General features: G+C 40.5%; 1 protein-coding gene across 28 annotated transcripts in view; it reads left to right on the top strand.

The window, feature by feature from the left end:
* DST (dystonin) overlaps positions 1 to 25357 on the top strand; it is a 497752-nt gene that overhangs the window by 424375 nt on the left and 48020 nt on the right. For all 28 annotated transcript variants that reach the window (XM_033864484.2, XM_033864483.2, XM_033864472.2 and 25 more), the window contains 11 exons: positions 26 to 267; positions 1167 to 1373; positions 12042 to 12161; positions 12328 to 12435; positions 14124 to 14342; positions 17753 to 17956; positions 19227 to 19458; positions 20279 to 20505; positions 22146 to 22268; positions 22401 to 22502; positions 24557 to 24658. In XM_033864484.2, the coding sequence (XP_033720375.1) occupies positions 26 to 267; positions 1167 to 1373; positions 12042 to 12161; positions 12328 to 12435; positions 14124 to 14342; positions 17753 to 17956; positions 19227 to 19458; positions 20279 to 20505; positions 22146 to 22268; positions 22401 to 22502; positions 24557 to 24658 (1886 nt within the window). The remainder of the gene's footprint in view (positions 1 to 25; positions 268 to 1166; positions 1374 to 12041; positions 12162 to 12327; positions 12436 to 14123; positions 14343 to 17752; positions 17957 to 19226; positions 19459 to 20278; positions 20506 to 22145; positions 22269 to 22400; positions 22503 to 24556; positions 24659 to 25357) is intronic.

Here is a 25357-nt window from a genome sequence, read left to right as displayed (position 1 = left end):
ATATGACATGCCTTTGAAATTCTAGGTGATGAAGTTTTAATAATTCAAGATAAATTGGAAGCCATTAAAGCGAGGTACCAAGACATCACTAAACTGAGCGCGGACGTCGCCAAGACCCTGGACCAGGCACTGCAGCTCGCGAGGCGACTGCACTCCACGCACGAGGAGCTGTGCGCCTGGCTGGACAAGGTGGAGGTCGAGTTGCTTGCATACGAAACGCAGGTTCTGAAGGGAGAAGCCTCCAGCCAAGCACACGCGAGGCAAAAAGTACGCTCCGATTTATACACTCTTTGGATCTGCTTGTTATCTCTCAGGGAGCCTTATTCACACAGGGGCAAAGTGATATTTATCACGTGTCATTACTAATATACTTACGGATGCCTTGGTGGACGTGGACCCAACAGAAATTGGCAGCAGATCAGCTATTTAAACTTTTAGGAGCCCAGACGTGAAAACAGCATATTGTCATTTGTTTCTCGAATCTTATAGAAACAGAATGATGAAAACAGAAAAAGAAAATGATCACTGTTTCAGAGATACACATAATTTGGTTAGAATAGTGGTACCTTTATAAGATAGATGCCAAGCATGAGGTGGCTTTTCTAATTATATTGCAAGAGTGGTATTCTCTCACGCTGATCATCCTTCTTAGAGTTGTCCGCCTCGGTTTTTATCATCCTGAAGTACGATCACACATGGGTGAAGGCAGTCCGGGAGGTCAGGTCCACTGAGCCTATAATGATTCAACTGGGATGATTTAAAGCCAGTGTGTCCTTGTTTTGAGGGTCACTTGATTCTGGTTTGGACTTTCCTCTTTAGTTTTCTGGTACCTGATTACTTCAAGGTTACCAGCAAGCTGGATTAACTCGCTGGGTTAACTTGCCAGGTTCGGGTTCCCAATTTTTAAACATTTATATTACATTTCAAAGCTAAAGTCTTGCCATGTTGACCAAGGAAGTGTTCTTCGGAACTTCTCAGGGAACACTTTCCTTTCTGCAAAATAGCTTTAAGTAACCAAGGGGTATAGAACTGGGGTAACTGGCACTAAGGTGATCCATGCATCACGTTGGCCTGTGAAGGACTTTAGCCCCAAGGACAGTTAGAGGAGAAGCCCGTTCAGACTTGGCGTTTCCCACAAGTTTTTGTTTTCTTCCTTCTGTTTCCAGGAGCTAAAGAAGGAAGCTAAGAGCAGCAAAGCCCTGCTGGACTCCCTTAACGAAGTGAGCTCTGCTCTCCTGGAGCTGGTGCCCTGGAGGGCGAGGGAAGGGCTGGAAAAAATGGTGGCCGAGGACAATGACCGCTACCGCTTGGTGAGCGACACCGTCACACAGAAGGTGGAGGAGATTGACGCGGCCATCCTGAGGTCCCAGCAGGTAGGCGAACACTTGGGCGTCCGGGCAGTTCGTTTCCTCCACTTGCTCCCAGGGCCTCCACCTGATCAGAGATGATGGTGGGTGGTATTTCCATTCATTGGTTATGCTTCCACAACGGAAGGAGTTTGAAAAGCATTTAGCTGGGGTACTTGGACATCTGAGTGCCGGGCAAGGCTCATCTCTACATTGTTGGCAGCCATCTACCTCCTGGTCTCCCAGGCTCAGCAAGTCAGCCACCTGCAGGACTAGCACCGTTCTCCTGCCGTCCAGACAAAATGCCTTTTGTGTACATGTGTGCATGCTGCTCATGTTAATTTTATGCCCTGGCTGCGTCTAATCTGTGTGTGAGTAAATATTTTGAGTTATCGTGTAAGTCACTATTAACTGTTCCTTGATGTACATGGCAAAGAAAGGCTGAATTCTTTCTAAAAAGGAAACAGTTGTGTTGGTGATGTATTTTTTTTCTGAAGATGACTGAAAGGGGAAAAAATGATCGTTGCTGACCTGTCTGCAACTTGTATGGTTGCTGGTTCCAGAGAGTTTTATAGACCCCACCCCTTAGCCACAGCTCTCTCAGAAGACTGTGGGCAAAAAGGGGGGGGGGGGGTCCTGGATCTAGAAGCTTGTAATACATGTTTTGATTAACTTTTATGGAAATCTCTGAATATTTATATTAAGTCATCAGCCTCTTGTTGCAGACTTGCTCTGACAGAGTTAGTAGGGTTTTGCTGTGTACTGTGGAACAGGGCTTGGGAAGGTGGATGACTCAGCCTTTGCACATCCCAGCCAAAAGCAAGAAACACAAATCAAGCAGCTCGTGTAGAGCATCCAAAATTCATTCTCTAAGGTTGCCGTAAAAGTGTAATTTGTCTAGTTCTAAAACATGGCGCCTCACTCCTCATTTCAGTGCCGTGCTCTGGAATCACAAAAGCCGATGGAATACAACGATAGCAAAAGGCCTGCCTCAGACATTTTTGTGAGGGAGGCCTTCATGCCTGAGGAATGCGTTTGCATGGCTCTGTTTTCAAAGTTTGGAGGAATTTGTATGCCTCATTATCATAGGATAATAAGCGTGTTTATTTGTGAAGTTTATTCAACTATTTGAAAAGAGTTGGATTGTTTTTCACCAAGATTTCTTTCGACCTTTCATAGTTGGCACTGAAGACTTCTCTAAATAGCACGACAAATATTCTGTCCTCTTGGGAGTAGAATTTTCTTGAGAAGCTGACTGTGGTCGGCTAGTTTGGGGAAGGAAGACAGTAATAAGGGTGTAACCAAACCGAGGTTCGGCTGCTTACTGCTCATAAGCCAATAACTCGAGAGGCAAGTGTCAGTAGAAAGGAAAGTGCTTTAATCAGAAAAGCCAGCAGTCTGGGGAGAAGGTGGACTTGTGTCCAGAGACCAATTCTGAAGATTCTGCTCAGCCATGACAGTTTGTAAAGGGAAAAGAATCTCAGTGAATCATCGAGGCAGGAGGTTGGGTTCTGCATCCTTGTCCATGGAGGGCAGACTGGCTGACTCTCTCTTCCCATGTTATCTTGCCCCCATGATCTCCTGCAGGATTGCTAAGGGGACTGTTGGGGGTAGAGAGCTAGTCATTTTTAATTGCTTAATTCTTCATTCTTACTTCTTAAAACGTAGGAAAAGAATCCACAGGTTAGACAAGGCATGGTGCGCTTTCAGGAGAACGTAAGTCAGGAGTTAGTTTCAGTTGCTTAGTGATCGCATTCCTATAATTAGGTTCTTCTAAGGTTAGAAGGGAACAGAAGTGGGCAAACAGGAAAGGGGCAAAGGAGCTGCTTTCAAGGGCAGGTGACAGGCTGAGCGCCTACCGGTTTGTAAGCTCTGCCAGGTGCCAAGGTCATTAACTGTAGCCCAGTTCTATTCAGAGTTTTGCAAATGTTTTCCACAGGTTGGTCTGTGTTTTCTCGAATCTAAAACATATACCCTGTGGGAAAATAACAATTATTGGGGTTTTTTTCCGGATAAAATCATTCCTTACTGAAAGTTTCAAGACCTTGTGAAAGAATACAGAAAAACTCGTGGAAGCAAAAACATGCAAACACTGTGGTCTGTATCCTTCAAGCCTTCCTTGTGAGAGAGGGGGAGATTGTTTAGTAAAAGTATCTCACTACCAGTAGGTCATAACTAATATTAGTGCTATTGATATATTAATATCTTCTGGTTGTTTATATGTATTTATTCTGTACTTGTATGTGCATTCCTTTGAAATGCCTGCAAGTCAGCCCAATGGAATACCTCCAGTAACAAAGAAAACCAATAAAATTCACTTAAGCCAATTTTAAAAAAAAAAGGAAAGAGGAGAATACCTTTCCATTAAGGCTGAGATGTACCGTTTAGAGCTGGGAGGAGCATATGCAGTGTGTGGGGAGGTGACCTGCCTGGGGTCCCACAGCTAGTGTGTGGTGGAGTTGTAACCAGGACTTAATCCTGGTAGATTAAGGTAGATCTCATTCTACCTCCCTAAAGGGACTCTTTATAAATCAGGCAGAGAGGAAAAATCCTAAGGAAGGAGGTGATCCATTTTTTTCTAACCTCCTTCAGTAATCCGAAGGAAGGCGCCATTATTGCAGCAAAATAGAAGTATGAGGATATTTCCAACCGTAAGGCCTGTGAGACTTGGGCAAGTAAACTGAAAGGATCAGGAAATCTCTCTCTCTCCCTCTCCCTCTCCCTCTCTCTCTCTCTCTCTCTCTCTCTCTCTCTCTCTCTCTCTCTCTCTCTCTCTCTCTCTCTCTCTCGGCAAATTTAAGAACACACTGGTACCTGTCTTTCTGGTTTGGCAGAGATTTAGTTTTGCACTCAAAAGAATAGTTTCTAAACTCATAATTAACAAGTTTAGAAAGGACCTAATATATCACTGAAAATTGTTTTATAACCTTGCCCATTTATAGATGTTTGGAATTAGGACCAGAGTACAGTTTGATACTAAAATACTTGTTTTCTCTTTATCCAGTGATAATGTATCCATGAAATACAAAAGGAATGGTGCAAAAAAAATCTTTAGACTTGGATATGAACTGCATATTTTGTATGATTTGTTTTACGTTGTCTAAACAAATCATCTACCATTCTGTTTCTTCTCCACCTGAACCGTGGACATGATCTGACAGCAGTCCATCTTTTTCTGCATACCTTAGGCACATCTTGTTTTATTAAGAGCTACTCCTTCCAGATCCCTCCCCTGACATACCCAACCACGAGTGATGGAGTGAGGATATGGGCCTTGCAAATGACTTGGTAGTTTTTAAATTTATAGATTTGATGCTTTGTCCCCGAATAACCGGACTAAATTCAACTAGATTGAAAATAACTGAATGTCCTGTTTTCCAAGCAGCTTTCTCTTCAGATGTTTCCATCTTTTGACATTAAGATTGTTTATGTACAGGCCTGCCTCCTTTATACTGGTATAACCTGCATTTTGGAATTCAGCAACCATGTAGGGACATTGTGAACAGTCAGGCCACCATCACAGAGGGTGTTGATTGACATGGAAGATGTCAGGCAAACGTGGAAAAGGGCTGAGGTCTGAAGAGAGGAGGGAAGGGGGCATCCAGATACCTTCTCGTTAGTGTGTGCTTCATATCCGTCCGGTATACATTTAGTTCTCAAAAAACTTCTGATGTGACGTGGTTAGATTTTTCATGTTAATTCTGTATCACATAGCAGTTTTGAAAAGATGTGTCACTGAATTTTGAGATCATAGGGCCAAGAGCCTTAGGTAAAGTAGAGTGATGTTTATTATTATTTTGGAAATAATGGAACAGCCTCAATTATTGGCAGATGCCTGAGGACGGTGTACATTCATTGTGACCAGTTAATAAGCTCCTGAGTCTGACTCTGCAGATTTGCAGGCATCAATATTCTGAAGAGGATTTTTTTTTAATTGGGCCCATTCATAAGTTTTAAGAAAAATCTGAGTGGAATAAGGCAGCTTAGTAAATAGTGATTGTGAGCTTTAGAAAAAAGCAAAACAGCTGCCTCCTTCTCACAATGCCTGCCATTATCTGAGTTAGAAACTGTGGGTATTTTTGCATGTTAAACCTACACAAAGTAACCTAGCTTTGCTGCTTTCTTTCTCTAATTGCTCACTGCACCAAATGACCCATGTGGAAATGGGGAAAGGAGCTTTTGCTTGAAAGACGTACAGACTTACAGCCTGAATTCAGATCACTGTGATTGTTTAAACCCCAGAGCATTTTGTTGTCCTTTGCCTCTTATAAATGTGCAATTATCAGAAGGTGCTAAAGTGTGTATTTCACTGGGTCTGGGCATCCCAGGCACTCTCTGGGAGTTCTAATTGCCTTCCTTATTTTATTGGGCCTTCATAACCCCCCAATATAAAGGCACATGGGTGCAATTAAAATAAACAGTTCATTGGGTCATGAGGGATCAGCCTGGGAGAAAAATAACACCAATTAATTTCTTTTAAAGAACTAGAAGGAAACCTCCCCCACGGAAGTGAGATTTGTTTACGGCGGGAAAATATGGGCTGGGTTATGAATAATGTGAAGAAAAATGGAAGGAAATGCTAATCAAAAGAAAGCAAGCGCTAAGACCCTCGCCAGGGGAAGGGAATAATAGGATGTCCTGGAGGTTAAAGTTTGCTTATCACTCTGTCTTTCTTAAACCTCTGCTTCCACGCAAGAGAAACTTTCTAGATAAGTACAAAAGCAGTTTGTCAGACATGGGAGAAACGTTTAAATAGTAACTGAAAACCCACCACTTATTGACTGTTGTGGTATTTGAGCCGATATTGGTGAAATCCCATGAATATTTTGAGTGACTGAACCCAAATTGTGTACAAGCACGAGGGATGTAACAGGGCAACCGCAAGTATAGGCTCTGGGGTCAGACCACCATGGTTTGAATCTCAGACCCGACATTTACAAGCTGGGTAACCTCTGGTGAGTCAGTTAACCTCTCTCTGCCTTGGCTTCCTCGGCTGTAAATGGGATTAGTGGTAATACCCACATTATGCCCTTTTATCCTGACAGCAACTGTATATTCTTGCATGTTTAAGCACTTAGAACAGTGTGTTCAGTAGAATGTTGGCAGTTACTGTTTTACAGTGTGTTTTTCAGGAATATTTAGAGATTAGCCAATTAAAATGTTTTTCACCAACTTGTAGGAAGTTTCTGAAATACTAGTTCAACTATACTAGGAATTACAGTAGCTGGGGTTGATGATTGGACTCCAGGGATGATGCGTATTAGAATATTTCCCAGGATGCAGTTAAGGATGCTAACACTCTCTACAATTCATTTGAAGTTATTTTTTTACTACTTGTATGAGTAGTAAACAAATTTATTAAAATTTGGTATAGGGCGCTTGCTGTCCATGTTACTCACATGTGAAATAAGCCATTTCATGGTCTGTTAGAAATACTCACATTAAGTAGTTGTTTGAAAGAGTCACAGACCTAAATAAAAACGCCTTGCTTGACTGTAAATTGCTTCATGTAGACCCTGGGACTACTCCTTTCATTGTTGGACATTAAATATTTTCTAATTTAATAAAAAACCTTTCAAAGGACAGAGGGAAATTTCTGCTTAAAGTCTTGTTTTCTTTTAGCAGAGCAAATATTTGCCTTGGTTCAAGAAACAGTGTTTGAGTTTCAGCTTTGAGTTTTGGCAACTTGGATGGTGTCATCATACTGGTTTTCATTGGATGCTTTTTTTTTTTCTTCCAGAAAGTATCATCATACTGGTTTTCATTGGATGCTTTTTGTTTTTTTTCTTCCAGAAAGGGAGACTTATTATTAAACTAATATTAACACCAGCAATCTGCCTTTCTTTATGAGCACTGTCGTATAAATCCTAAAAATAGCCTGAACACAAACAAGAGGGGTGGGGGCATCACTTTATTTTTTTCAGGGACCAGTAGAAGAAAAACAATTCCTGTTAAATTTTATTCTTGATATCTTGCAACATTTGCACTCTGGTAGAAAGGGCTGTACTATTTTTTCTCAGTTTTGTGCTGAGCGCATCACATAGTAGAGCTTTACCCTGGAGTTCCACCATGTGCGGCTTGAAAGCGAATGATCAGACTCTTCCACTTGTTTGTTGTGACGATTTCTTTTTCCACATCTGAAGCTGCTGAATTAGTTGATGAAATTTTTTTTCTTTCACATTGATCAGCAATTGCTAATGAGTAGTTCCATTTGAAACTAAGTCATGTAACAATTATTGAACCAGATGAAGATAGAGTTTTTCAAATGGCTTATCAAGATTCCTTCTGGAGTCCACATTGTTCTGACTTGTCCCCGTAGCAGCAAAAGTAATGAATTAGTGGGCAGAATATTTATTAACACCACTACGTGCAAATCACGAGGCGGCTTCAGAAAACAATGCATGCCGTTATGGGAAACATAGGAAAGAGAAGGACTTCTGCTTGAATATATAAACGTGTGGAGTCATTTTAGAAGTACTGCCCCTATGGGGGAGCTCGCCCACTCTGACGACTGAAGCTCTGCATTTCTGTCTGGAGCAACTTTGCCTGTCAGCGATCTTCTCAGATGTGTGACACTTGGAGGAGGACCCATGGGATATGTGTCCAGTCCTCACACATGACAGTGTGACGGCTGTCCCGACACCAGGGGAGTCTCAGAGCAGCCTGACTTTGCATGATTTTGGGTTAGATGTTGGTTTATATTCAGATTTTGTTTGGTAGCACTTCTAGAGATTAAGTAAAGGTCTGTTACACCGTATCTTCCTTTTCACATCTTTATGCCATTGGTTTTTAAAGGTAAATGTAAAAGTATTATTTAACCCCTGTTATACTTCTGCTTTGGCCCATATTTAGATGATTATCTAATTTTTTCCTATCTAAACTTGTTGACTAAAAGAACTTGACCTGCAAATAGCTTTAGTATTCATTTACTCATTCATTACTTAGTAAAGGTGAAAGCAAGTGGGTTCATGATAGGTAGAAAAAAACGTAAACAAATAATAATTCAGTAATATTAAGAATTTTTCACTTATATAATTGGTAATTTTTTACCTGTGAGATTGGAACCATCACAATGACTTAATCAGTGCTGTCTTTTGTGCTAGGCTGCCCTGGCAGGTTATGCCCTTATTAAGAAAAGTTCACTGATAAGCTTGACAAAGATAATTAAAGAATAAATTATGTACCCCATTTTGATGAGGGGATAGCCAAACTCTGCTCGTGGGAATATGAATCAGTACATCCAGGGCAACTTGGTAGCATAGATCTAAAAGAGAAAATGCAAACAGGACTTACAGATGAGAGGTTACCCACGCAGAGTTATTTTTTTTTCAATTAACTTCTTTTAAGTTAACTGTAGATTCACATGCAGTTGTAAAACAGAATACAGAGGTCCCGTTGTATCATTCACCCAGTTTCCCCAGTGGTAGCATCTTGCAAAATTATGGTACAACGTCATGAGCAGGGAATTGACACGGCTGCCATCAAGACAGGGAATGTTTCCGTCACAGGGACCCCCTCATGCTGCCCTTTTATAGCCACACCCGTCCCCTCTCCCACCTCTGCCTCTTCCTCAATCCTGGTCACAAATCTGGTCTCCATTTCTCTAACTTTATTATTTCAAGAATGTTTGAGTACTTTCCAGCCACAGCCAATTTTTCCTCTCCTTCTGGGACTCAGTGACTTGAACTTTCTTTTATTATAGTTCCTCAGGCCCTGGGCTCTGTTCATTTTTTTCAGTCTATTTTCTATTATTCAGGCTGGGTGATTTCTGTGATTCTGTTTTCTGCTTCACTCATTCTTTCCTCTGTCCTCTTCCTTGGTCTCATCCACTGAGTTTTTATTTCAGTTATTACATTTTTAAGTTCTAAAAATTTCCATTTGGTTCTTCTCCATATATTCTGTGTCTTTGCTGAGACTTGCTATTTTGTTGCTGAGGCCTTCTAATTTTTCCGTCATTTCCACTGCGTTTGAAATTGCTCATGGAACATTTTTATCATGGCTGCTCTAAAATCTGCCAGATAATTCTCACATCATCTTCTAGGTATTAGCCTCTGCTGATAATCCTCTTTAATTCGGTTTGAGTTCTGGGTTCTCGGTGTTGTGTGTCTTGGGTCTTCATTAAGCCTTCTGTTTTAGCCGGCTTTCCTGACACCGCTCTGGCAGAGGCAGCAGGGATGCTGCCAGGGTGGGGGGAGATCCCAGGTCCCCCAGGCAGCCTCGTGGGACACCTAAGGGTAGGGGGGGGCGGGCACCGCTCACTGCTGGGTGGGAGTGGGAGTTCCAGCTCCCTGACACCATGGTGAAAATTCTGACTGTCCACAGGCTTTCCCTGATGCCACCCTGAGGAGAGGGGGAGGTCCAGGCTCCCCATGTGGTCTCCACTGACCTGGGAGCAGGGGTCTGTGGTCGCCTGTGGGAGTGAAAGTTCCAGCTGCCGACTTCGCTGACATCACCCTGGCAGGGGTGTCGGGCCCAGGCTCAGGAGGGTGGAAATCTGGGCTCCCCATTCAGCCTTGCTTGGCAGCAGTGGGGGGAGGCCAAGGCTTTTTTCTGTGGTGTTTGGTTGGAGTAGAATGGTTATTGTCTATACGTTTTCTGTGTTGCAAGGCCGCCCCTTTCCTGCTCCTTTGACTGGAGACAGGTTTTCCTGGGGCTTTTTCTGCACCTCTGGGTGCTCCTGGGTGGCAGTTTCTCCAGCATCCAGTCCAGGGTATGGGAAGCCAAAGAAAACCCAGGGAACTCACCCCCGTGCTTCTCCTCGGGTCCAAGACTCATAGCAGCTCTGCTTTCTTCTCTCTCCTCCCAGAGCCTCCTTGTATGCGTTGTGTATAATGCCCAGGGCTCTGAGATGTACTTGTGAGATAGGGTAAAAGTAGGTCTACCCCATCCTCCTGTGAGTCTGCGGAGTGTTGCCTAGTGTCTTAAAAGTATGAACTGTTTTCCAGTTTAGTTCCTTACCCCCACCCTTGTCTCTCCTCCCTTAGTTATCCCCTGACCCCAATCTGGATTTCCAGGTGCTCCTGAAACATTAGAGGTTCTGGCAGTACTGGACTTGAAAATCACAACGTCCACTCCGCTTCACTTTTCCCACTGAGGCTTTGTTAGTTACCATTTATGGTTGGTGCTGTGGTGTCACTTGCCCTCTGTACTCATTTATGGTAACTGGAAGGCATGGGGTTTATCTGATGCAAGGTATTGAAAATGTTCATGCTCTTTGACTTAGAAGTCAACTTCTAGGAATCTACCCTAAGGAACTAATTAGAGATGCCAACAGAGATTTATATACAAGGATATTCGTTACAGGCTTGTTTATATAATAGTGAAAAAATGCAGGGAACCTAAGTGAAAATATCCAGGTATGCTAGAATACAATGATGGAATTTTAAAAATCACATTTAATGACATGGGAAATGTTCATGATAAATGAAAAAGCAGGATATGAAACTGTTTATACAGTATTATCCCAGAGCTTTCTAAATCTCAACTTCTGGAAGAAAATTCACTAAAATACCAACGGTATTAACTCCAGCTTTTAATTTTCTTCTGTATATTTTTCCATACTTCACAAATTTCTACCATGAATTATTGTTATGCTCAAGAAAAGAAAATCTCTTGAAATATTTAAGAATGCTCTTGAAAATGTTTTCTGCTGTTATTAAATGAGATGTAAAAGAATGATACATGAGACATTTGGGGGTATACTCTGCATACATAGAAAGGTATTTCCCATATACACACAGAGTAAATAAATGGGAATATGTCATTCTTTTTGCTAGGGATTTTGTACTTTGATAACAGCATGCTACCTACATATCATATTAACGTGATAAAGTGAAGGATGAAGTGATTTAAAGATGGTGTCCAGGGCTTCCCTGGTGACACAGTGGTTGAGAGTCCACCTGTCGATGCAGGGGACACAGGTTCGTGCCCCGGTCCGGGAAGATCCCACATGCCGCGGAGCGGCTGGGCCCGTGAGCCATGGCCGCTGAGCCTGTGCGTCCGGAGCCTGTGCTCCGCAACGGAAGAGGCCACAACAGTGAGAGGCCCGTGTACTGCAAAAAAAAAAAAAAAAAGATGGTGTCCAGCTACTGACTTTTATAGCTTTTCAATTTGTATAGTATTTTTTTTCCAGATTTCTTTCCATGTCAGAAAGATGCAGAGTTCCTCATTTTCTTCAGTTGTTGCAGTACAGGATCATGAGCACACTATGATTTTTTTTGTTAATTAATTTTTATTGGAGTATAGTTGCTTTATGATGCTACGTTAGCTTCTACTGCACAGCAAAATGAATCAGCCATACATATACATATATCCCCTCCCTTTTGGATTTCCCTCCCATTTAGGACACCACAGTGCATTAAGTAGAGTTCCCTGTGCTGCACAATTTGTACAGTATTGTTAAAGAGAAAATCCTTACCACCACCAGAGAGAAGGCAGCAGTATTAGCTGTCCTCACATCATTAATGTCATGTTATGGATCCAGCACGTTTTAAGAGGTTGTGTTTACTTTCTCTGTGGAAAGTTCTCCTTTCTTTATAACATCAGTCACTATCATGGATTATTTCAGGTTGCCATGAAGAGACAAGCTCACATTTTCCATTTGTGTGATAAGGGTATTTGAAAGAAATGTAGATAGGTATTTCTCTGGCACCAGTTACAGGAACTTGCTGACCTGATTATTTATCTTTTGTTTAGTTTGACCAAGCGGCTGATGCAGAGTTAGCCTGGATTAGTGAAACAGACAAAAAATTGACATCTCTGGGTGACATCAGGCTTGAGCAAGACCAGACCTCCGCTCAGCTGCAGGTTCAAAAGGTGAAGGCACACATTTCCAGTTGCATCTACATGGTTTGTCAGTGTGCTCCAAGGAAATGCACTTGCATGATTGAATGTAACTTGGTCATTTTAACTGCTGTGCCTAATTGTTTTTGTTTTAGTCATACACTCTTTAAAAAAAAAATCTTTGTTTTGGTAAATACAGACATTCACCATGGAGATTTTGCGCCACAAGGATATTATTGATGAGCTTGTTAAATCTGGACATAAAATCATGAGCACATGCAGCGAAGAGGAAAAGCAGCCGATGAAGGTATGATCTCGTCCACGTGACTGATGTGAGACTTGTGAGCAAACAGCATGTGTGGGGCTTTCACTCTGAGAAAAGCGCTTTTCCTTTATCCACAGCTGCTGTTTAAACAGCTAAGTCATTAGTTTCAAATAAGGCGTTTTTCAAGCTTATAGAATAAGAGTGAAAGGAATACTCCTTAAGGGAATCACCCTGGGGATAATCTTTTTTAATAGACAGAAAAGCTGTTAAGGTTTGAGTCCTTGAGTAACTGGGATACATTAAGCATCCAATTAATGTTCTCTGTATTATCACTGTTATTATCAGTATAAATTGTTATTCTGTATGTCAGCTGTTGTTTATTGGCTTCAGGAACATTGGGGCCGCTGGAGCTGAAACAAAACTCAAAGTATGTGGTTCTCCCTAACTGAAATTCATTCTGTATAAAGTTACAGTAATCTGTATAGGAAAAAAAGGAGCGGAATCATTAAGGAAGTATTCAGTTTATGTAGTTTTAACGATCCTTTACATTGATGGAAAACCAGCCATAAATAAAAATGTTTAGTTCAATTCATAGTCAGACATCTGAGAAGCCTAAAGAAATTAATATATATTAATGCTTCTGGTAGGAAAATATCCCATGGCAAAAACAATATATACAAATGTATATGCGTAAGATCACATTTAAAAGACGGTGCATTGTTTTCAAGGTATACCATAGGCAAATAGTAGACTGTGCACTGTATATTAATACTTAATCTTTTATTTAAATACTCTACAGTGGCACTTCACTTGTTTATAATTTAATCTTTCCTTTATTATTTTTGTGAAGGTTCTGGTGTGAAAAATACAGATGATCATGAGAGAATTTTTGTGTTATTCTGTGGTTTATTGGATTGCTGTTGTGCTTTATCTTTTGCTTTTGGATTATGAAGTGAATTTGTACCATAATCGAGATCTCTGTGACCACCCCATAACATCAGTGGATAGCATAATGTTCTATTTTGCTTCTCATCTATTTAATTAATTTTGCTGACCAGCAGCTCCTCTTAGAATTTCATTTGTGAAAGAGAGTCCTTATGTTTTAACAGAAAGTAATGTCAGTGTTGCCAGGCTCATGCCAGACCTTTCTCTCACCTAGAAGACCTAGAAGAATGGCTGGAGAATTTTGCTTATTATGTTTGGAGAGCTCAGTGTCTTAGTCATAAAAACTTGAGGCTTTTTATTTATTCTTTTTTTTGTGGTTTTGTCACCTAATTTTTTTTGTTTTTGAGAAGTTCTGCATGTCATCAAATCCCCTGATTTTTGACAACTGCATAGAAATCCACTGCAGGAATATATCATCCTTTATCAGCCTGATCTCCAGTTGTACTTTCAAGACATTTTTTACATTTTTGCTATTTTCTACATGTGTATATGAAATTTTTTTTATTGTAGTAAGAACACACCATTAGCATACAATGGAATATTATTCAGCCTTGAAAAGGAGGGACTTCCTTATGCAACAACATGGGAGGGCCTTTCTTTAATTTAAAATGAACTTTTATACATAGAAGCAATTAAAATCGAACTAGCCTCTGTTCATTTACCATGCATTGTTGAGTGCTTACTCTGCACCAGGTATATTGTGCTGGACAAGCATTCTGGAGTATATATATGTGTTCCTTGGCCTGCCTGCCCGGTTAAACACATTTTGTCATCTGATTTTCTAGAAAAAACTGGACAAGGTATTGAAGAACTATGATGCCATCTGCCAGATAAACTCAGAGAGGTATCTGCAGTTAGAACGGGCACAGTCCCTGGTTAACCAGTTCTGGGAAACATATGAAGAACTTTGGCCGTGGCTGACAGACGTACAGAGGATCATCACTCAGCTTCCTGCCCCTGCCCTGGAGTACGAAACCCTGAGGCAACAGCAGGAAGAACATCGTGTAAGCTTGGTGCCAGAGAGTGCTGGAGACCCCATGGAAAGAGAATCACGATTTTTAGGGTGTTTCTAATGCAGACACCTTCTGTGATGAGGAAGTTTTAGCGTTCTGGTCTGCACAGTTTGCTTACCTCCGAGTTGCTGCCCTGTTGTCCAGTTTTGCAGTGGGACGACTCATGTGGGCAGGCACACTGTGTATGTCATCATGATGTCACAGCTTTTACCCAGTAGTTTGCAGTGCAAACTGAGTACAGAAACAAAATCATTGTTTTAAAATGTTAGAGAAATAAGCTTTCGAAGTACTTTCAACTGATCATGTTGAATTGCTTTCAGTGTACACTAATTTGACTAATATATAGTGGTTAGAGCCATCCAGAATGTAAGCAAAATGTAGCAATACATGGAAGCAACATCAAATAGACAAGGACATTGAGCTTGGAGAAAATGTACGCTATAACAAATACGTCAAAATAGCATTGTTGTAAAATCGAATTCTGTGAAAAGGAAAAAATGCTGAAGTTTAAAGACAAATTGTCCCCCCACTTTTTTTTTTCTTTTCCTTTTGTACATGGAAATATTTTGAAGTTCTCTGCTTCTATAAGTTTACATGAGTAAACAAGAGAGTATATTTCCATCTACAAATATGTCATGTTTTAAACACATAAAATGGCATTATGAGGCCCTCATTTCAGTAGTCTCCGAAATGTTAATGTAGCTTAAAATTTTGCAAGGGTTTAAGTGAGAGGATTCAAGACTGTCAGAAGAAAGTCTGGAATTCTTGTTATTTATGATCTTGTGAACCTAGTTGCTCTCCCAGATCTGCACAAGATGTACCCTGAGACTTATCATTGTGTGTGTGCGTGTGTCAAGTTTAACTCAGAATATATTACATCATTGTTTGAAGTATGTAACATACTTATTAATCTTATTTGTTTACTTTTTTAGTGTATTAACATTGAAGAATATCTCTAAGTATTTGTTTAGAAGAGCTTTAGAGAACACTTTAATGCAAAATGGAAATTTTATGGCGTTCTATCTAAATAATTCAGTGGGAGACTTATAAACTATGTATAATTGAATTTAATTTTAGTAGAAAGGTTATTTTTGAGAGAAATCCTGATGCCTACCCACTGAATGATTTTTAGTATAAAATGTTTCATGGATTTCTTCTACTCTGAAGTGAGATCTGAATAGCTGTTTTCTAGCATAACATCAAATAGGACAAAAAGGATCATTATTGCATGGAATATTTCAAAATTGAGTTAATTTTCTTGTTTGGCATTATCTTTCAGTTCTCAAAACAAATGTATGATCTTTATTTAGAAAGGGAGCTTCAAAACTTCGTAGCCAAGTCTTCAAATTGTTCAAGCTAAATTTTACAGAATATTTGCAGCATTTCTTCTGCAACTCTACAGCATCCTCTTCACTGTTCTTGGGAACATCTTCTAGTTCATTCTAGCCAGGAATGAAAAATGGCCCCGAGAGCTGTGTTATAAATAAATGGTAGATCTCTTTTAAGTTCACATTAAGTATCTCCAGCATGAGTGGACTCTTAGGATAGCTGCCAAGAATCATTTTGTTACCTATGAGGCGAAAGACATCTCCTGCTGGGCCCTTTCTCCATGTGCACACATCCCCAAGTAGGTATCCCGTGGCTTTTTTCTTGTCTGTCATGGAATGGTCTTAAGAAGGCTCATCTGGCTACCTCCCAGCAAAGGTGTCTCATGGTGATGCTGCACAGGTGAGATCTACTTAGACTCCAGGCCACTCAAGAACTTTCAGCAGAGATTCCTTACTTTACTGAGAGTCTCTTGGTAATCAAAGTGTGAGCTTGTTTTCAAACATGGCTTCGAGAATGTTGAAGCCAGAGCTCGTGTGACACGTTTCTTCCCCATGAGATTGCATGGTGGCTGGTCTTACTGTCACCGCTTCCATTCTGTAAAACAGCATGAAGATACCAAACAATGTAAAACACAAGTAGGAAATCACAGCGGGCTGTGTAGATTCAGTAGACGTTCCTCCTTTTTTTTTTTACAAATTGAATTTGTGTTTATTTAGCTCTTTTCCAAAAGAGTTTTGAGACCGTCTTCAGAAAAACTTCAAAAATAGGGATAGTACATTGGGGATTGTTCATGATGTAATGAACCAGTTTTCTCAACCACTTTGGAAATAATTTATGTGACTGATTTTAGTGGCACTTTTAATAAAAATCCAGGTATGTGGCCGTCCTGGTGATTCTGCTTGATGAATGATGGAAGTTAAAATATTTACAGGGAAAGATCGCTTTCCTCTAGACTGTCTTTCCTGAATATAATTTCTCTCAGAGAGGCTTTTCTTAGGGGCTGGATAGCAAACAGTTTGGAGACACATCTTCTGGTGAGGACGAGAAACTGCTGATTAGGGAACCTCATGAATAATGGAGTACAGTAGAGGGCACCTCAATGCTGCACGGAGGTCTGCCCCAGAGAAACCTGCAGGCAGTCACGGGAGACCCTGGATTCCGTGGAGTGTAAAGATTCCAGATTGATCCATTTCCCTAGAAGGAATGGGGCTCCACCTGGATTCCACGCCCCCTCATTAGCATCAGTATCATTGTCTCTCTTGATTAGATGATACTGTATTATGCATAATATTCATAGGTCACATATTTTTCCTTAAATACACTTTATAGATAATGCTCAGTATACAGCTGTGTATTTGATGGATTGATTATCCTTGCAGCCATTAACATTTAAAAATAAATACAGATAGATTTGTTTATGTTTATATATCATACATATCATATATGTACATAGAACAGACTCACAGATATATAATGTAATATATATGGACATATTTTGTATTGGTTTACATATAATGTAATGACAATCCCTTGGGAGCTTAAATCCCCCTAACTTAGCTTTATCTGTCATTGTTCTCTCTCATCATTGTGTCTACCTTCTACTGTGCTTTTTTCCTCTTCCTTTCTTCCTCTCCCTCCCTCTCCCTTCCTTCCTTTTGAATAACTTTTGTATGTATCATGAGTGTGCAGAAAGGAATACAGAGAGTTATGGCTCGGTCTCTGTAGGTTGGGATGTAGTGAGTTCATAATCCTTTCATGTAATATGACCCTTGGCTAATACTCTCGTCAGACTGTACTGCTCTCGGTAGGAAAGGCGTAATGAAACTGGGATTCATTATTTCACTCATCCAGCATTTTTGCATGTACCCTGAAAAGGACTTTGACATGACCAGACCGTTGTTTAATCTTTGTGTCAGGGGATCTCTCCCTGGCAGAGGGTTGTGCGTTCAGTGCCTTGTGACGAGAGGGTGTTTGTGTGGAGTTTCTTGCCAGCTGGATGCGCTGCGGATGTTGACAGCTGTACTGTGGAGGTGTGCCTCTGAGAAACTGAGACGCTGTTTGCTTTGTTATAGCAACTGCGAGAGTTGATAGCCGAACACAAGCCGCATATAGATAAGATGAACAAAACTGGGCCGCAGTTACTGGAATTGAGCCCGAGGGAAGGGTTTTCTATCCAAGAGAAGTACGTGGCTGCTGACACTCTCTACAGTCAAATTAAAGAAGATGTCAAAAAGCGGGCTGTGGCGCTGGATGAAGCCATTTCTCAGTCTGCTCAGGTAATGCTTTGCACCAGCAGTGCGATGGTCTCCCCGACAGCAGAGTGTGGAAAGACATTTCCCGGATGTGCTGATTCAATTCCAGCTAAAATTGTTTCACTGCATTAACTCTGAGTATTGACGTTTTGGTCTCTGAGGTGATATTTGCCAGTGTCCGATCCTTATATTTCTCCGCCTGCTTATATATAAATAAAACATAATTTTCAATGATTTAAGAAGCATACAGCTGTCATCGTTGTCCAGATACCTAAATAAGTGCCCATCCAGAGTAGAATGCAGTGTTTACCATTGGAAGAAATGAAAGAAAGTGTTACTATCATCATTAATGAAACATTCCCAAGACAGCAATAGAAGAAAGACTATGAATGCTAGGCTGAATAAGAAGGAAAAAATTTGCAGTTGGAAATCGATTTTTTTTTTTTTTTTCGTTTTGAGAATACCTTTTTCAAGAAGTTGATTTGCAGTTACCTACAGATTTTCCGTTTTGAAGGTTTTGGTTTTTATCGTTAGATCACTGGCATGAGAGCGGTCCATTTTCTGTAATCCTGACCGATAATTCCTTTAATGTTGAGCATAGTGTGGAATCTATAAATGAACAAGTGTTCGTAACTTTGCTTCATTGTCTGTGGTGCCTTTGCAAGTGGAAATTTAAAATTCTTTCATGGATCTGACTATGTGTTTGGCCAGGAATTAAATATAAACTTCCATTACAACCTCAGGAAGGTTTCTGTTTTTTTTTTTAATTTTTAAACATTTTTTAGTTCAGGAAACTTATAACTTAAGAAATCCCTTTCATCTCATCAAAACTGCCCATGAATTTTACATTTAATAATATAACTTTTCGAGGATGCCAAAATAATCAGTAAAAGTGAATAAAACTATCAGTGTTGATAGACAAACACCCAGATTATTGAACCTAATTTTCAAAGTTAATTTGAATTATGGTAAGATGAAGCACTAGTAAAATGCTGCTGTCAAGTGGTCCAATTATATATTAACATATACAGTTTCTTAATGAATTTACTCAGTTATTTGCAAGAAGCAGTCCCATCCCCATAAGCAGTGTGACACGGAGAGGTGCCTATGAGTTGTGATTTTAGGAATGTCTTCACACACCAGCTGGATATAACTCTTTGGATGGATGTGTTCACAGAAGGGCCAAGGTTTCATTCTTGACTGTGACATTAGATAGGTGTGTTATCATTTTAAATCCCACCCTTGGCCTCACAGGTCTTTTCCTCCATAAATGGCCCTTCTCTTTTACTCCCAGTTCCACGACAAGATCGACCAGATCCTGGAGAGCCTGGAGCGTGTGGTGGAGCGTCTGCGGCAGCCGCCTTCCATCTCAGCAGAGGTGGAGAAGATCAAGGAGCAGGTCAGTGAGAATAAGAACGTGGCCGTGGACATGGAGAAGCTGCAGCCTCTGTACGAGACCCTCAGGCAGAGGGGAGAGGAGATGATCGCTCGGTCCCAGGGCACTGACAAGGACATATCTGCCAAAGGTAATCCTTTCAGGATGAGGGAACCACTGAACTTTACTCAAAACAATTGTGAATGTTCCTTGACAGTCCAGTTGCATATCAACATGCCAGATTTTAGAAAAGGTATTGCAGATGTGACATGTTTGGGGTGGAAGGGCTGTGCACACCAGTCCCTTGTTAATGTCTTCCTGTGTTTGTGAAATCAGTTGAGTAACTACAACATGTGCCATGATACAAAAACCATATGTTCTCTGGGCCCTTTAAATCAGTTGGTTAAGCATAATGCTAGTAAGACCAAACCTAGGGGTATTTTTTCCTCTGACTACCCTACTTTATGTCATGGGTACTCTGTCCCATAGCCACAGAAATGGCAACCAGGACCCTAGCCAAGCACCTTAAATGTCTGAGCTGGGGTCAAAAGGAAGGGCCTGTGCAGAGGTCAGTGGAAATTCACGGTAAGAGGACTCTAGAAGTAAGCCCAAAATATGTATCCTGCTTTGTTGTGTTCCTGCGACTAAGCAGATATCTCTATTCTTGATTTGGAGAGCGTAAAGAATATACTAGGGCCAGCCTTGGTGAACTCAGGTCTCCCCTGAGTTCACATGCCTCTGAGCATTGTCTTTTGTCAGGAAACCTTGGTTCCGGAGGAGCAGGACACCCTCAGATCCTGTATTTGCCTGGAAAGGCGGTTGGGCCCAGTGATACCCAGTAGACTAGGCTCAACCCAAATTTGGTCCAGGTTTAGATCCTTGGAAAATTGAATGATTGTTCCTGGGTGAATGAGAACGTTGTGCTTTATTGCTTAAAGGGTGTGTCTTTTTGATATTGTTCTGCTCTGTAGCTGTTCAAGATAAGCTAGACCAAATGGTTTTCATTTGGGAGAACATACACACACTGGTGGAAGAAAGGGAAGCCAAGCTACTGGATGTGATGGAATTAGCAGAGAAGTTCTGGTGTGATCACATGTCACTGGTGGTCACCACTAAAGATACTCAAGACTTCATCCGGGATCTGGAGGATCCTGGGATCGATCCCTCGGTAGTAAAACAACAGCAGGAAGCAGCAGAGGTAAGCAGAGAATCTCATTTAAAGTTTAAAAAATAGGGCTTCCCTGGTGGCGCCGTGGTTGAAAGTCCGCCTGCCGATGCAGGGGACACGGGTTCGTGCCCCGGTCCGGGAAGATCCCTCATGCCGCGGAGCGGCTGGGCCCGTGAGCCATGGCCGCTGAGCCTGCGCGTCAGGAGCCTGTGCTCCGCAACGGGAGAGGCCACAACAGCGAGAGGCCCGCGTACCAAAAAAAAAAAAAAAAAAGTTTAAAAAATAAGTTGTGGTAGCATGAATGTTGGATTCCTTTGGTATAAATATTTGGAATTACACTATTAGAATTTATATTTGGTCCTGAAAGTGGAATGCACAGAGATGTAGTAGGGGACAGAGTCCACCCACAGGTTTCCCATGGAGAATGTTTATTTAGAAAGTTTCTCTCCATCCCCATTGTTTCTGCCTTACTTCAGGGGCCTCGTCATCTCTCTTTCTTGCCTAAGAAAGTAATCTGAGCGGTACCCCTGCCTGTGGAGTCTCTTTTCCCACCAGCCTCTAACCTTTTTGCCCATTGTCCCTCTAGATCTCCTGCTGGTTAAAAGCCCTCAAGGCGTCCACTGCCTACTGCCTAAAGTCCAAACTACCTGGAACACAGTATCAGCCTTTTCCATCCCAGCCTAGCTCAGGCCTGTGTTTCCAAAGTCATTTTTTTTCTACTGCTCCTTTACCAAGCTCCTTCTCTTATGGCTTTCTCTGAAGCTGCCGTGCTCTTTCTAGCGTCTGAATCTTTGCACATTTTATTTCCTTAGCCTAGAATATCTTTCCTGCCACTCTCCTTGGCAGATCCCACTCAAGCTTCAAGGTTCAGTTGGGTTGCCAGCCTCCACCCTCTTGTATACTCAGCTGAGTTAGTCCATCCGTATAACATTCTCATCACGCAAAGGACTTAACGCAGAGCATGACTTATCGTTGACTGTACCTCTGTCTTTCCCAGTGGACTCAGAGCCCCTTGAGTGGAATAGTCATGTCTAATTTTCTCTGTATCTCCGATGCCTGGTTTGGGGCATGTTCATCCTTGGTAAATAAATGCATCTTGAATGAATAAGTGTACTTAACCGAGAAAATGAAAGCAAGGTAGAATACTGCATTTCTGTCATAGTTTTTGTTTGTTTGTTTGTTTGGTACTTTACATGTCCTGGGGTAAAAATGAAAATCTAGAGTTAGATTATCCTAAATCTACTAAGCAAATTACATTAATTTGTGTGAGGTCTCTGAACTCATATGATACTACGTCTATTTTAAATGTGTGTTGCCAAACTAGTTGGTTTAAAAAACAAAAACAAAATGGCTTTCCATGCTTTTCAGTATTGTCGATTTTTTTTTTGAAAGACTTATTCTGGTATATGTTACATGGAATTATTTCCTAAATACTGTCTTTATAATAAGCATTTGACATTTGTTCCTCAAAGGACACTGATTTTTCTTTAAAATGGCTCTTGTGTTCCCTTGTTGAAAAAATTTAGTGCCAAAACTTAGAAAACAGAATGAAGAAAATAAAAATTGATTACAATCCTGCCTCCTAGAAATAACTACCATCAATGTCTTGTGCATCTTTTTAGTTTCATTGTGGTTTGGCTTTAAAGTAAGGCTGTCATTTCTTATTCTAGGTCATAAGGGAGGAGATAGACGGATTGCAGGAAGAGCTGGATATGGTTATTAACCTGGGTTCTGAACTCATTGCCGCTTGCGGGGAACCCGACAAGCCCATTGTTAAGAAGAGTATAGACGAGGTACAACCTGCATATTTTCTACTCTTATCAGAATGGTTTTTTAAAAGGATTTTTCTAACTAAAACATATTTGATAGAAGTAGTCGGAAACTTAGCATATGATACTGAAAGAGTTCTAATATTTACATTGTAGTTAAATTCAGCCTGGGATTCTCTAAATAAAGCTTGGAAAGACCGGGTGGACAGACTTGAGGAGGCAATGCAGGCTGCTGTTCAGTACCAGGATGGACTGCAGGTAAGGCTTACAGGGTCTCCTGGAGGGAGGGATCAGGTGATAAGTGATGCTTACAAATTCACGCATCAGTATGTCCCCGGAGCTGCAAGTGTGATGCAGTTAACTCACCTGCTTCAATTCATGCTTTGCCTTTTCGAAGAGATTTCTGACACTGGAGATATGTACAGATTCATATACACCCCTAAACACATTCTTATACACACATTCAGTGAAATTTACTTTGAAGAGAAATATTTTAACTTTTTAAAGTGAAAGTCACAGTATTTTTCATAAATGGCTCAACACCAGACAGTGAAATGCAGCTGAGTCTGAGCTCTGCTCTAGAGTCGAGTGGAATAAAATGAAAGGAGTAAACACTATCTAAAAATGTCACTAAGTGTAGCACAAGTCAGATGTAAAGAAATTTGATTTGAAGCCAGTGTTCCCGGTGAACTAAAATAGATTTCTATTTTATTAGGTCATAATCTGTCTTGCAAAAAGTGTTTTCTTCTTTCCCATGTATATAATTCCTTTTAATGGTTGTTTTTCACATCACTCAAGGGTTCTCATTCAGTTCATTAACTAGTTTTTAAGTTTATTTTTTTAATATTAAAAATTCTCCTGTCAGTTGAGGCCAACTCAGGGATATTTCTCTCCCTACCTTCCTTAACTTTATTCCATTTCCTAACAGAGTGGCAGCAGTTGAATCCTTCATCCAACCATATGGAAAAGGCCTCTCTAAGTATTTCCATAACACCAAGAGAATATTATTTTTAAAGCTCAGATGAGAACATCTTTTCCCTTTTATTAGGCCACTTCATTTCTATATTTATAAAAATAAATATCACAAGCCCAGCTTTATGCCAGCAGAAAAGTGTTTTGAACTTTGCAAATATATAAAAAATTCACTACAAGTGACACCTTATTATAACCCCCCCACTCCTTTTTTTTTAACCAAAGTGATAATTTATTGGTTGGATAGCAGTGGCCAGTAACCAGTCAAGCTCTACGTCCATCTGTGAGGCCAGATCGTGATTTTCAAATTCGTTTGGTGGGTCACAGAGGTTGTATCCTCTCCTGGGGCTGGAGATGGCTCTGCCACCACTGCACCCGTTAGCCCCAGGAGGTCAGGGTCACAGCTGGACACGAAGGCTTGTCTCATCACCGTTGCTAGAAAAACAAGGCCCATCACAGGTCCTGCTGGTCCTAGGTCAGTAGCATCACATGTGTGGGGATGAAAGGCAGTGATGGATTAAAAGAGCTGTAGGTAAGTGTCCAAAGCTGCAGACACTCCAGAGGTTTCAAGGTTTGATTGTAAAGTGAAAGGCATTTTATTTCCCAAGTTGCTGCTCACGTTCTTAGGGTTTATCATGATCAGTTTAAACTACCAGATATTTCCCAAGGTTTTTTTTCTCAGTACTGTATGGCCTGGCAACTTCATTAAATGGCAGAATAATTTTGTGTATTCAGAACCTGAAAAAAAAAAATGTGAGTGGAGCCTTTTTAAAAAAGATTGTTTGTGTTGCCTAAAACGAACAAGAAGATAGGAGATTTTGAAGTTTTGTCGCAGTTCATAATAATGGTCTTAATCATTATACGTGCAGGATTTTAATGCTAATCTCAGTAATACAGAAGAGTTTACTTGAGACAAATTGTTTCACGTGCCAAACAGTAAACTTCTTGATTATTTGAATGAACAGATGGGTTTGAATCTTTTTCTCTCAATATATTTATACAATCTGCCTTTTAGGCAGACAGAGTACAGAGAATTTTATTTTGTGTGGTGAATTTATAAAACTTTTTTTTCAAATAGACTTTTCTTGCAAGTTCTCAATATTCTAAGATTCTATTCAAGATAGAATTTCTTCTACTAATTTGGATGCAAAATTGGAGGTTTCATCTATTTCATATTTGGGATAACTGTTCCAGTATGTTGCCACTTTTACCTTATTTGTAAAACAGGCTCATTGCTTAATATCTTTACAGATTTATGATTATACTTTTCTATTGCACTTGAGGTGTTGTAGTAATTTCAAATATACTGTTATAATAACATGACCTAACGTGTTTTTCAGGCAATATTCGACTGGGTAGATATTGCAGGTGGCAAATTGGCTTCATTGTCTCCAATTGGAACAGATCTTGAAACTGTCAAGCAGCAGATTGAGGAGCTGAAGGTATGGGTAGGAGCTGAGAAATTCATCAAACGTTGCATTTTTAAGTTCTTGATTCATGGGATGCTTTATGCAAATTTATTTTATATAATTGAAGTGTTACATTTTGATTATGGAACTGGTTTAATATAGTGCCTGCACATAATAGGTTATGTATAAGTGCTCGTTAAATAAAGGATACAAAATACTAGTAGTTTTTCTTACTAAATCAATTCCTGTTCATTATAGAAAAATCAGAAAAATGCAAATTAGCAAAACAAAATGTTATGTAACCAGAATCAAGCACTCGTAAGATTTGATTTATAGCCTTTCATATATCCTCATACTGGGTGTAGGATGAGGTATGGGGGCGTGCGTGCGTGTGTGTGTGTGTGTGTGTGTGTGTGTGTGTGTGTGTTTGACATATTACATATGTATACTATACTGTAAGGATTTTTAGAACTTTATTATTCTGTAGTGTGTTATTGTCACTGATACATATACAGCAACATTTCTGTTTTCTTTGTTGTGTTCAGAGTAATTCAATTAGTCCAACAGGCTAAAGAAGGATCCCGTGAGTGGATGGGATTGGATGGGATCATAGTGTTTCCCAAAACGTTTGTTTTGTAAATGCTTGTTGTTTCCCATCTGCTTTCCTCTGTAATTTTTTTCCTTTGTGGTTCTTGATCTCCAGCTGTGAAAATGGCTGAACCGTTTCCTCTG

This window comes from Tursiops truncatus, chromosome 10 (genome assembly GCF_011762595.2).
Source record: "Tursiops truncatus isolate mTurTru1 chromosome 10, mTurTru1.mat.Y, whole genome shotgun sequence".
NCBI classification, from domain to species: Eukaryota; Metazoa; Chordata; class Mammalia; order Artiodactyla; family Delphinidae; genus Tursiops; species Tursiops truncatus.
Note: the sequence above shows the minus strand (reverse complement) of the source record. Positions and strands in the feature narration are given on the sequence as shown.